At 34.9% G+C, this 14497-nt stretch overlaps 2 protein-coding genes across 24 annotated transcripts in view; one reads left to right on the forward strand and one right to left on the reverse strand.

Moving 5' to 3' along the window:
* Positions 1–4060: 4060 nt before the first annotated feature.
* Positions 4061–6828, reverse strand: LOC128549396 (uncharacterized). The gene is made up of 3 exons (XM_053526031.1): positions 6444–6828; positions 5000–5105; positions 4061–4265 (listed from the first exon to the last, which is right to left on the reverse strand). The coding sequence occupies exons 1-3, from the start codon at positions 6826–6828 to the stop codon at positions 4061–4063; spliced, it is 696 nt and encodes a 231-aa protein (XP_053382006.1).
* A 2782-nt stretch (positions 6829–9610) lies between these two features.
* Positions 9611–14497, forward strand: part of LOC123541437 (potassium voltage-gated channel protein Shaw-like) — a 159650-nt gene continuing 154763 nt past the window's right edge. For all 23 annotated transcript variants that reach the window (XR_008367955.1, XM_053527386.1, XM_053527400.1 and 20 more), the window contains exon 1: positions 9611–9776. The gene's annotated coding sequence lies outside the window, so the exon portion shown is untranslated. The remainder of the gene's footprint in view (positions 9777–14497) is intronic.

The raw sequence follows: 14497 nt of genomic DNA on the forward strand, positions 1-14497 counted from the left end.
AATATTTGCACAACTTCTGTAACAAAAATAGATACTGAAGCCTGGGCCAGCTGCAAGCTTACAAATAATATGCATTAAGTGGTTGAATATAGTTTGACATAATTTGTTATATTAACAGAAATATGAAACATGATCTATTGTTATCTTTAACGCCTCTATAATGCTAATGCACCCCTATGTAATGCTAATTTAACCCTTAGCCTGCTAAATTTCTAAAATGGACTGGTCTTTCATTCAATTTGGGCAATGCCATTTATCATTTGAAGGGGTGTTCACTGAAAATTTACTGACTGAATAGCGAACAGTGCAGACCATGATCAGACTGCACAGATGTGCAGGCTGATCTTGGTCTGCACTGGTCGCAAAGGCAGAACACTTGCCGCCAGAAGGCTAAGGGTTAATGCATTATTTTGAAAATTATGTGTAATCCTAAGGCTAACTTAATGCCAATTTTTCCCTTAAGTGATGCTAAATTAATGCATTATTTTTGCAAGTAATGATTAACAACCCTGTTTCATGTATTTGTTTTTTAAATTTTGGCAAGATATCTTAAAATGTTCTTATTTCTTTTTACAGGTTAATGTCCAGAGTTGATTTAAGTGGCTGCATCAACAATAATAGTCTTTACACATCTTACACTCTGGAGACAAAAGATAAGGGGCTGGATCCTTGTTGCACACTAAGAGAATTCACAGAAACAATCCAGGTTTTATTCCCTCATATCACTAGACGGAAAGTTAAGTGTAAGGATAAGACTGTATCCACAATATATGATGGCATTAACATTAAACCTCTGAACCACCTGAGCATCAAGCGGGAACTTCCACTTGATTTAGAAACATTAATGGAACTTTTGCCTACTGACTGTTTAACTGAAAAGCTTAATAATGACTCGGTGTGCTGTAAGCTTGAAACAAACTATTTATCAAATGGCAATGGTGTAGTAAAAACAATACAGCTTAACTGTGATAATACCTTCAGTGTTAGCATAGCCAATAAAACTGTGGATTTACAGTCAACTGGAATTGACAATACATTTCCTAGCACAAAGGATGGTTTTTCTTGTACATTTAAATGTGTTGTAAAGATCCGACTATGCATTGGGGTACCTGTTACTACAAATACTGTCTGCACTAGATTTCACATTCTTGAACAATTTAGTGACAAGACTACTGGAATTAGTTCTAGGTGCCTGAGATCTGTAATGTGTTCACGTGTTGTGAAATTTAATGCTGTTTCTCAGACATGCCTCACATGTCAACGGATGACAAATAAATTGAAAACCTCTGAAGCTAATAAAGAAAACTGTACTAGTTCTGGCAAGCAAGATCAAGGACAGAAATCCTTAATTACAAAGACTAATATTAAACAATTAATTCCGAATGCACCAGACAACCTAATAGAGTTATTATTGAGCCAATTCCACAATGTTGGAGTTCATCCAAAAGGACGCCGGTGGAGCAAGGAAGTCATGAATTCTTGTTTACAAATCTACACAAGGAGCCCAGTAGTTTACAGGCAAATAAGAAACAGCAAGCTGCTAGTACTGCCATCACCTTCATTTTTACTTACATACAAAAACAAAGTGAAACACAATGTTGGCTTTCATGATGAGATTTTCAGGTAATTATATTACTATAATCAGAGAATAGGGCTTTAGTTATGTGCGTCTGATTTAACTGAATACACAGGAGCCTGAAATTCTATCTATAATGCTCCAAAATGGCTAAATATGAAACTGAGGTCAGTTTTATATTTAGCCATTTTGGAGCATTCTAAATAGAATTTCAGGCTCCTGTGCTAAATTCCTAATTTTACTATGTTATTCAGTATGTATCTCCATATGCCGGGAGATATGAGCCATGCCATGAGAAAACCAACATAGTGGGTTTGCGACCAGCATGGATCCAGACCAGCCTGCGCATCCGCGCAGTCTGGTCAGGATCCGTGCTGGTCGCTAATGGTTTCTCTAATAACAATTGTCTTTGAAAGCGAACAGCATGGATCCTGACCAGATGCGCGGATGTGCAGGCTGTTCTGGATCCATGCTGGTCGCAAACCCACTATGTTGGTTTTCTCATGGCACGGCTCAATTATATTGATTTTGTTTCGTTCCCATTCACTTTCCATAAAAACAAATTTTCACTGCAAAAATTTTTTGCCTGCAAAAATTCTTTTCAATTAACAAGTCACCTCTTTGTACTTTGCCCAGATAATGCTTATCCATTCAGCATTTCATACAAAAGAAATGGTATGGGGAGACTTATGCTTTTATTAAAAGCAATCTCTAGTTGGTTTGATGACTATGACCTTTAACCTAGTGAACCCAGATGAATAGGTCATCTATCCATTAACACTAATGTGCCTGTGAAGTTTAAAAAGAAAAAAAAAACATTACAAAAAAGTACTGAATAAGAGAAAAAAAAATCAGTGCATTTTCATTTTCATAATCTGTTTTGCTTAACCTTTAGCCTGCTAAATTTCTAAAATGGACTGATCCGTCATTCAATTTGGGCAGTACCATTTATTATTTGAAGGGGTGTTCACTGAAAATTTTCTGACTGAATAGCAAACAGTGTAGATCATGATCAGCCTGCATGGATGTGCAGGCTGATCTTGGTCTGCACTGGTCGCAAAGGCAGCATCACTTGCCGCTAGCAGTCTAAAGGTTAATGTAAGCATTTGTAATTTCAGGTGGATGCATGCAGAAGCACGGCATCTTGAGTTGCCAGAACAAGCAATGGTGGGTGGGATTGTCATCGATGAGATGGCAATCCAGCAAAATATAGAAGTGGCAAACAATGGGGACATTATAGAATTAGTAGGGTTTGAGGATGTGGGAGAGGAAGGGAACATGTGTGCTACACTGAGAAAGGGACATCAAGAAAATTCACTTGGTACTCATATTTTACAGTTCATTTTTTTGGGAATATCTGGTTTTAGATTTCCATTTGCTCACTTTGTATCGCCAAATGTACAAGCATATGACTTACACAGGCTTTTCTGGGAGGCAGTCAGCTGGCTTAAAATGTATGGCTTCGCAGCAAGATATGTTAGTCTCGATGGGGCACAAACAAACAGAACATTTATGAACATGAACCTAGGCAAAAACCCATCTTCCATGATATGTGAAAATCCATCTCTATACGATCCAAGCTTAGTGTTTATTATGGATCCTTCTCATGTTATAAAAAAAGTGAGAAAAAACATATTAAAAAGTGGAATAACTAAATCTTCTACAAGACTTCTGACTCTCCCTGATGGTTCCATGATACAGTGGCAAATGTGGATAAATGCCTTCCAGCGGGACAGGTCTAATGCACTTCAGATTCACAACAAGCTAACAAATGAGCATCTGTTTCCAAGCTCACAATCCAAAATGCGAAATAAGTTGGCTGAAGATGTGTTAAACTCTGAAATGTTAAATTTAATGTTGATTTATAGAGGCACTCTGTCAAACTCTAGTGCTTTAGACGGGGACATTGAGATACTGAAAAGAACTTCCAAGATAATAGCAATCTTCCAGGACAAGTCGCCTGTGCTTTCAGCAGATGACAATAGATTAAAGGACCTATTAGAAATAAGTGAATGGTTTGATAACTGGTCGGATTGTGTTAAAAATGAAAAAGAGAAAAACAAAATGCTGCTTTCAAGCCAGTGTCTTGAGGATATTAAGTCCTGCCTTATTGGTTTTTGTGAACTTTGTAAACTACTGTTGTTAAGAAAAGACACCAGGATTATTCCTGCTATGATAAATTCTGACATTATTGAAAATCACTTTTGTCAGCATCGGGCTACATTCAATGGAGCAAATGCAAATCCCACAGCTTTGCAGTATAGAAGAAACTTAAACTCTATTATTCTAGGTCAAAATCTTGTGTCACAAAAAAGCAATGCTGGTAATATGACAATAAAATCACCTCAGTTATCATTCACATCTACATGTAATGCCAGAGTTAAACGCCCACTGCCAGATTCATCAAGCTCTAAGGAATATACTCGTTTAAAGGTTATCAGAATGTAATTCAGGTTATTAGTTTACCTAACAGTTTATTGCAACTCACCCTGATATGTTTGTACAACAGTTGAAATCATCAGCAGGTTCTACATATGGCATTGTCAAGTAGCCCTTAATTTCATCTGGTTGAGGAATGCACACTTTTGGTGTAAAATTAATCACACGCAATCCATCACTGCTTCGAACTCTTCCCATTGCAACACCAAGTTGCCCTGGTCTGTACATCTGCTGGCAGTTTACTTCAACCCTGACTAAATAACGACAGCAACAAACAATGGTAAGCAACTTACATTTTCAAACACATGATAATGTGCTTCAACTGTAGGTTCTAAAAAGACCTGCATGGACCTCATAAGGATACACAGACATTGAACAAAGATTTAACACTTAATTATTCTGAGTGTAGGTTACAAGATTTAGTGGTCCTCGAAATGAGTTTTCAACTTATGGGTGAGTATATACGATATTTATATAATTGAGCCATGCCATGTGAAAACCAACATAGTGGCTTTGCGACCAGCATGGATCCAGACCAGCCTGTGCATCCACGCAGTCTGGTCAGGATCCATGCTGTTCGCTAATAGCTTCTCTATTAACTATAGGTTTTGAAAGCGAACAGCATGGATCCTGACCAGACTGCGCGGATGCGCAGGCTGGTCTGGATCCATGCTGGTCACACACCCACTATGTTGGTTTTCCCATGGCATGGCTCATATAATATTGGTCTGGATCCATGCTGGTCACACACCCACTATGTTGGTTTTCCCATGGCATGGCTCATATAATATTGTATTTGGTCTCCAAGTTTAAAGTAACAGTCTACCACCTATTTCCTATTTTATAGCATGTACAAAGTCTGCTGTCAACAGATGTGACACAAGTTTATATTCCCTGTGTACAATTTACAAGGCTGCCCAGGAGACAGGTGTAAAAGCCATTTCAAGCATTAAAAACATATCAAAAGTTTCTAAAACTACAAACCTGTCTAAAGTCATTCCTTGGGCTTTATGAACTGTTAGTGCATACGCCAACAACAACGGAACTTGTTCCCTTTTGGCTAGCACCCTGTTCTGTGTTGGGCTGAATACTGAAAAAAACAAAACAAATACAGCATTCTTTTAACGTCACATATTATTAAAACCTTTAGTATAAAACAAGGGTGGATCCCAAAGGCGGGGGGAGGTGTCAAGATATACACATTCATGCTCAGTGAGATTTTCTGAGATTTGCCATATAACTTGAAAATTATAAAGTATAAAAGTATAGGGCCCATCCCTCTCTGCTGGATCTGCCAATGCAAAAAGAGGAAAGACAAGCAAGGCTAATTATTCTGTTTCTTCTACACTGACAAAATATCTAATGTCAGTCAGCCATTTAAATATTGAATTAAACTAAGATTTATAAAACTAGACAGGAGTTGTCAATAATTATGAACAATTAGTCTGCTTTTTATTTATGGTATTTTACTTGGCTCAACAGTCTCATGGTTAACATGGCTCACTACATGTCTGTGGATCCTGCTTCAATCTCCAGTAAAACAAGCCCTGATAAACTTCAGTTCATTCCCTCACTCTCCTAATTAATATTTGATAGAAAAGAGTATATTTGCATTTCTATCAAAAATGAATATAGGAAGGTAGATTTTTTGTACTGTTAGTTAATATATGCAATGTTACATATGAAATATATATATGTATTACTGTAGATACATTTGTATTACATTGTTATTAAAACTATATTATGTTTGATGTGTGTACTGGTGATATATGTGATATTACATCGTACAATGTGATATTACATTGTACATTGTACAGCCAATTAAGAGTGTAACAGAAAAAAGGTTATCATACCTGAAAAAGTTACCTTTCCAATTGTGGATGTGCTTTTCAGAGTTGGAAAGTAAACTTGTGGTCCCTCTGCAGAAAAGCTAGTAACATAACCTTGAAGTCCATTAAACAACTTATCTGAAAGGTTTCTTATAAGAACAACTGGACAGTTTTCTTTCAGCCATAATTTTTTTGGTGCCGTCATCTCATGGAGATATTTGCTTTCTCCAGTGTCCACTGACAAATATTCCTCTAATGTCCCTGATTGTTGTTCAATCCTTGACCTATTATAACTGTTCACCAAATCATTTGTTGAATACAACTTTGTACTGTCCTGTGAATTTTTGAGAGGCCTTTAGACTTTTTATGTAATCAATTGTTTTCTTGTCAATGTTTCCCCAACTGACACTTTTTGAATTGCACTTATTATGACTGGATCTTTTGACGAACAACTTCCACTAAAGTTAGTTTATGCAGTTTCATAAAAGTTGGGCTAAAAAAACAATATTCTTTATTGTCATTATACATTTTATTGGGCACTGGTGAAAGCTGAAAAAAATCTCCAGAAACAATTAACTGTAGCCCACCTAAAAACTTACTAACATCTCTTAACTGAGTAACTATAGATACAAGTTGCTCAAACAGTTTCTTGCTTAACATAGATACTTCATCAATTATAAGCACGTCTGTTGATCTGATGCGATGCAATGCGCCTTCATTTGACAACAGTATATTCACAATTTCACTAGAACTGTAGCGCCCATCATTAATGCCGCTCCACCTGTGTAAGGTGCAGGCATTATCAAAGTTGGTACATGCTATGCCAGTTGTGCAGGTAATGGCAACAGATTTACCCAACGCAGTTAGTCGATGATAAACTTCTTTAATAGTATAGGTTTTGCCTGTACCTGCTGGCCCATTTATGAACAGATTGTGGCCTGTTATTGCCAGATTAACTGCCTCTTCCTGCAGTTTGTTTAGCATTTTTGCAGATCAAATTTTACTGTTTACATGCACAATATACAGTGATATATGGTACCAAAAATAAATCATCGCACATTTCGGAAGAAAACAGGGGTTATGAAAAAATACCAGGTTCAATATCAACTGTCTCTTTGTGAAATTCGTAACAGAAGTCGCTAAATAAACTGAAAAATCACTCAATTGAAAGGATAATAAACGGCGTGACTTTGTTTACATTTTACACGCGCAATTAAATATAAGGTCAGGGGTCAGTATCTAGTGCATTAACTACAGCCAATGAAAACCGCCGTTACAAAATTGACTCGGAACATTTCGAATGTCATCGACCTTTCGGAAAAAGAACATGGCGGACAAGAGACAATTTTTAGCGACCGTTTAAGTGAAAACAAGGTGGAACAAATAATAATATGTTATAAATGTCACAAAAGTAATTGCTTTCAATACCAAAGCTTATATATTAATCGATTATATGTTTAAATGGTATATTGCTTGCGTAATGGTGAATTTATACGCCAGAATCGATGGAATAAATAAAAACCAAAAGTTACCTCAGTGATGTTCCGCGTCCTGAGATAGGAAAAAAACCTTGTAGAGGAAATAGTAAATTATAGAAAAAAAATTTTGATGGTGTTGGATGGTTTTTTTTTTAGGTTTACGATACTGCTACCTGTGACTGGGATGCTACAAAAATCGGATTTATTTCATTGAAAATTGGATGAAAAAAACCCATACTAATCTATTTGATAACATCGATCTACATTATTTTGGTGAGAGTAAATACGTATTGATGTATGTCACTTTCCTGTTCTCTGTTTTTCCTGCATTTGTATACGAAAGTGGGTGGGGTAAGGAATTTACATTATGAGTTGTGTTCAGACCAATTTAGATCTTCAAATTTTCTAATCCCCGAGTAGAATAATGTTAATGCGCGTTAATCTCCATTTTAGACCCTAATTGAGACTTTGTTTCAACAAATATAATCCGTTAAGAAAGATTAAAGTTCGAACAAGAGCTGTCCGTAAGACGCTCGACTAAACATTTTTCAGTGCATGACTCTGAATTAGAGATTTGCCAGTAAAAGGGGCTTAATAGTCAATAGCTTTGTTGTACTTGGTGGATAATTAGAATAGCCCAGAAATACTTACCAATTAAACTTACATGGTGGAATCAGTCTCTACTACTTGCAATTCGGGACCATAGCTAATTATTTTGTTTGGCAACATCAGCAATGTCTTTCCGCGCTGCACGCTCCAAGGGAAATCACTCTTGTTGTGTTCGTGTTCAGGCTATCGCCCCGTAAGCCGTCCCAGACCGTACGCGGGCACTACAGTTTTTGAAAGTAATAGAGATATTGGACATTATATAAAACTTCACCCAAAAAGACCTAAGTTAAAAAGGGGCATAACTCTGTCAAAATTCAAAGCAGTTCTGGAGATTGTTTCTCCTGTTGTAGACTTCGATAATGAATAACTATTGTAAGTTTCAAATCAATAGCTTAAATAGTAACAGAGATATTTGACTTTATCAAAAACACGGCTAAAGCGACGCCGACGCCGGGCTGAGTGCAATAGCTCTACTTTTTCTTTGAAAAGTCGAGCTAAAAACGCTACTTTTTTCATAGCAGTAAATATTCAAGTCACATATCTATGTCATGATTATGGTTTAAGGTTATGCATTGTTGTATATTACATATTTTCTAACAGCATTTTCAAACACACACATTATTTGATTACACTGTACTGTATGCCAATGTTATTACCTTTTTTCACGAGTTAGCTCTGTTGTGCGCCTGCAGGTCAAAACGTACCCAAACCAAAATGTACCGATGTTTTCTCGATCCCTGGCGAATTATTTTAATACAAAAGGGCTATACGTTCTATTCTAAGGGTTTCATTAGTTAATCCTGAGCCAAAACAAGACAAATATAGTTCTTCGCTTTTTGCTCGCTCCTGATTTTCTCAAAAAAAAAATATATGTTTAATTTTTTTTCGCTCGCCGCCTCCATGTTTTCAAAAAAAAAAAATCCGAAGAACAACTTTTCAATTTGGTGTGGTCTTAACTACATCTATTTTATATGATGCATTCATACAAATTAGGAAGGCTGATTAACAGTGTCGTAAATTTGAGAGATCACAGTCATGTAACTATTAATAGTTAAAAGCATAAATGCCTGGACTTGCTACATGAAAGTGTGTTTTTTCTAAGTCATGTGGACGACTCGACCATCCGTTTTTTTATGAGAGTACTTGAGACTGATATAAACATTTTTTTTCATAACTCTTGATGACTTTCTTACCTCTTCAACAAAAATATGTAACGGGAACATGAAATAGCTCAATGCGCAATCGCAGAGATGCATGCATTGAACTTCCAGTTAGTTCGTGTAAAATAGGCCTTAATTCGATTAAATGTGTGCTACATTTCGTCTTAGCGTATCTTTACTTGATCAATTGAAAGAATCAAGTACATCATTTCTTGTAAGCATCGGTCAATATGAAATATTTTATATGGCGGATGTCTTATCTGTCAATATTATTTGTCACGAGTGTTATTTTCATCAACCCAATATATATTACCCCCGCATTGGTTTATTTTCTGAACAAATGGCTGCTAACTGATATCGTTTATAGATATTATTACATGCGATCTTATATCGAGTTTTATTTGTTATTTATTCATAAGCAAATATTGACAAGCCAACGGAAAAAAGCTCCACAGACACCCCTTCTAAAGAATAATCGACCAGACCAATATCGGCGTTATTGATCGCGAGCGCGTTGCTGCTGGCAGAGAGAATCCTGATATTTTATTCTAGAAATCTCGTGTTAGCAAATTTTCAACGATTCCAAAAATGATCTTTGTGTGTTTTTCTTATAAAGTGATTCTACATACACTGACACTTAGGGAAATACCATTTTATATATTTGGAAATATAAAACAACAGTAAGGTAGGGCTTTTTGGATATTTTAGCTGTCGTTTGGTGAGAGATATCTGTCGCAGATTGCTCTACTAGAAATTTATATTTATCGATAAATTATGCGTGTTCGGTGCTTGAAAATTAATGTGATTCGGAGAGGAAGTCCTTTTGCTAGCGTTGTCTACTGTTGCAAAAAGCTGTACCATACACTTACAGTTTCTTTCGCAGTTTCTGGGTAATTACTTTAACATTGAAATGCAATCTGTAGATAAGAAATATGGCTTTCGATTTAGTCAGACAGATACTACCGATTATCTTGTTTGTTCAGTACGAATGTTTTAATATGTGAAGTCAGAAAAATACACAAATTTTGATCAGTTAAGATTCTCGGCTGCAGACAATGTCTGTAAAACACTTTACCGTGAGATGAAACAAACGTCAGATATGTACATATATTCATATTTGTAATAAACTGCACATTTCTAAGATATTTGACATGTTGAAACTTTATTTAACATTCCTGTTCGTTTAGGTATTGAAATTCCAACGAAGCTGGCCGACAAGTGTCGGTTGAGCACTAGCCAGTTAATAAATTGTTTAACTGTGTTATATATATGCGCAAGGGTTTTAACTTAACTGAGAAACACCGTTCGTTCTGTTATTCTTGTTTGTTTTACTGAACTGAAGAAAACAGCCTAGTAACATATTATCATATACGGAAAGAAAAAGGTCAGTTTCAATAGGAAGATTCATGTTAATTACCGGTATAAACAAGTATTAGATTCTCATTCTACGGTCAATCAACTCGCAGGAACTGGCTTGACTATTGATTTGCTTGGAAACTAATACCAGCGTGTATTCTATTTACTTTGTAAATTTTGCCTCAGCAGTACATTTACTTTGTCTGTCTTGCCAATCAAAACAGTTTAAATTGCCTGTTTTGATAAAAGCACAATCCTCCTGAGTATACACTTATTTCCTAAAGAAACCAGTGCGGGAACCATTTGATCTAGTCGGTTATGGCCATAGAAGTACAAGTATCTGTTTGGGATACGTTTTGTTCCAACTTTATTTTTAGTTAAATTCTTTTTTGACATTCTCCTAAAAATAATGAGTCAGGATGAAATATTTTGAGAAAGTAGATTTCAATGTCATTATTTTAAATAGAAATAACAGTCTATGTTTAAGTGTTTTTTTTTTTTTTTTTTGTTTTTTTTTTTTTTTGTTGTTGACAGGAAAAGTACATTTTAAATTGAATAGATATACTGAGTATGATTTAGGTTACTTAACATGAAAATGAGCGAGATTTCTTGAACAAAGCTACACTTTAAAAAACTAGAACTTATCGCAGCTACAAATTGTATTTTGTTTTCAATTAACAAAACTCAGACACACTACTGCAAAGCCTGTTCGTGATAATTTGCAATTAGCAAAGCACGAATTTACTATCATACAACCTGGAAACATTGGTGTTGATACATTTATTATCATACAACCTGGAAACATTCGTGCTTATACATTTACTGTCATACAACCTTGAAATATTCGTGCTGATACATTTACTATCATTCAACCTGGAAACATTCGCGCTGATACATTTACTATCATACAACCTTGAAACATTCGTGCTGATACATTTACTGTCATACAACCTTGAAACATTCGTGCTGATACATTTACTGTCATTCAACCTGGAAACATTCGTTCGATACAATTTACTATCATACAACCTGGAAACATTCGTGCTGATACATTTACTGTCATTCAACCTGGAAACATGTACTGATCATCTAGGATAATGTGCCAGTTGAGTAAATCGATAAAAACACGCGTATTACTTAATATGAATGAAAGCAGTTACTAAAATCAAGAAAATATTGACATTCTGTTTACTGACCGATCATTATTAGAACAATAGACATGTCCTCCCAGATCAGGTATCAAAAAATAACTGCGTTTATATCAATCCTAACAACTGTCAGTTTATCCTGAATGATTGGTATATTTCATGATGTATCATAATTATTTTACATTTACATAAAAATGAAGTTGTTTTTGTCTGTTTTTGTCATAGCATGGAGTGTAAATACCAGTATGTAATGAAAATAGCAACAACAAATGTACTCAACGAATTTTGTACTGCTATTTTAAAATCATTGAATCAGCATGAGGATAACGACAATGACTGTCGCCATTTTGCTTTTAACTGACCGACTGACTGACTGATCAATCGATTTTATTCAGGCTGAAACACACATTTACCTGTGACGTCAATGAACTCGTATACGATAGGAACAAAAGAAAAGACATCGTCAACATATAAATATCAATTATATTCCTTTGACATTTGACAGCCCAGTGTCAGTATAATGTGACTGGGTGGGGTATCATGTCACGTGTCTACGGCGTGATATTCCAGTGAGGCAGCACTATAAAGTTGGGCATTGTGCTCACTGCTACAAGTTGACACCGTCGTTTATATGACTGAAAAATTGTTGAAAAAGACGTTAAACCCGAACATACACACATATAAAACCCTTCCACCAATTAAACGCTGATAAATTTATCTACACAAGTTTTAATATGTTACTTTTTAACATGTATACTTGAATTATACATAACTGATAATTGAACCCCGGTCGGCCCACTTGCCGGTTACACAAAATTGTACATACGAGTATTGTAATGCGAGGGTTTGTTATAATTGAATAGTAATGAGACATATTTTGACAGACAATTGATTGAATGTTTGTATATTGATGGCCAAATGTTTGAAATCCGCTTCGCAAGTGGCCGTTTTGTTACTGTTAGGCGTGAAAATTTCGATACCATCTTAAAACATTTTGCCAGTAATTGCTGTCAAACTCAACATAGGTTAAAGCAGCTGGTGAAAGGCTGGTGCGTCATGCTAAATGACAAATAGTTAATGCTAAATACCAATTACTTATTGCTAAATGCCAAATACTTAATGGTAAATGCTACACGTCATATATTTAATGCACAATGTAAAAAAGCTTATGCTTATTACCAAATAATAAAGGCTAATCTTCCAATTATATATCTTTACGAGTTAATTACTTTTATCTCTTAAATTAATGAATGTAACTAATTATTTCAAAACATAGAATGTTTTACCAATCTGAATTGGCACAGTCTTCTACAGTTGTTAGAAACATTGGATTGAAAAGGTTCATCCAAAATGTTATAACAGAGACAAGGTTACATAACGAAGGCCAATGACTTTTAAAGGATGCATTCATCCAGTGACATATTTAGCTATTTATTTCTGTAAGAACTTAGCAAAAAACATTTCACATATCGCAAGTAATAATTTGACAACTGCCGTTTGATAGCCAATATTCAATTCAATTCAATTCATTTTATTTCTCTCAGGTCACAATACATGACAACATGAGGTATACATAATATTACTTAAACATGTGAGGCAACAAAAAGGCATAGAAACAAATAATCGTAAACATATACAATAGTAGAAAATAGAAAACATGATTAATAATATATAGTTAATATATGATTATCGGGAGAGAACAACGTTTTTTTTTCTTAGCCTAACTTATAAGTAGCCTATAAAATAAATAGATATGGCATTAATATTCTCAGTGTGACATCTACATAAATTTAGCAATAATTTCCTTTACAAAGTTGCATAGCTTATTGTATTCAGACACATTTATACTTGCAATATTCATTAATCTATTGATCTTGTTTACATTTGGTCGTGTATAGTATTCCGATTTAAGAAAATGTCTTCTTCTTAACCTAAAAAACTGACATTCAAATAAATAATGGAACTCATCTCCTATACTGGTGTTACATAAATTACATATTCTCAAATTATAATCAACTGCATTCCAGCTTCCAGTTTCAACTGGCATCTTATGATTTCTAGTTCTAAATTTTATCATAAACTTCAGTAATTTTGATGGTGTTTTTAACAAATAGTCTTCAAATTTAAAATCAGTTTTAAATAATTTGTAAATTTTACATTTACTTGAGCTATCTACATCGGAATACCACTTGTTTAAAAATAAATCTGACAATTTTTGCTTAATGGTGGCTGATAACCAGGTGTAGTTTACAAAATCATGAGTGTCCCATATATTGTATAATCCGCATTTTATAAAAATATTTCTAACATTTTTAATCCATTCAAACATGCGTATTGGAACAGGATTTGTGTACCTAAAATGACTTAACATAATATTGTAAGACAAACTAGATAGTTTTGGATAAACAGGTTTAACCAAATAAGCCCAGTATGTAATAATTCTAGATTCAATATCTATACTAAGCGGTTTAACACCTGTCTCACCATAGACCATAGAACTTGGTGTTGATGACTTAAGTCCAAGAATATATTTCAAAAATTTCAACTGAACTCTCTCAATTACCTCAATATTACCAAATCCCCAAATTTCACAGCCATATAATAAAATGGGTTTGGCAGTTTTGTTAAAAAGATCTATTTGCATGTCAATAGGTAGGTAGAGAGACTTTGCCTTCTTAATGAGACTATACATTGCCTTTGTTCCTTGTTTAGCAATTAACTTTTTTGCATTGAAAAAAGAACCACTTCTGCTGAATAAAATACCTAAATATTTATATTCATTAACAATTTCTAACTGTTGTCCATTAAAACTAAAAGTATATTTGACATTAGGCATGTGGCAATTAGCCTTTTTACCAACTATTTAGCCTTTAGCATCTGGTAATTAGCGAGGCGCACCGGT

This window comes from Mercenaria mercenaria, chromosome 16, assembly GCF_021730395.1.
Source record: "Mercenaria mercenaria strain notata chromosome 16, MADL_Memer_1, whole genome shotgun sequence".
Taxonomy (NCBI): Eukaryota; Metazoa; Mollusca; class Bivalvia; order Venerida; family Veneridae; genus Mercenaria; species Mercenaria mercenaria.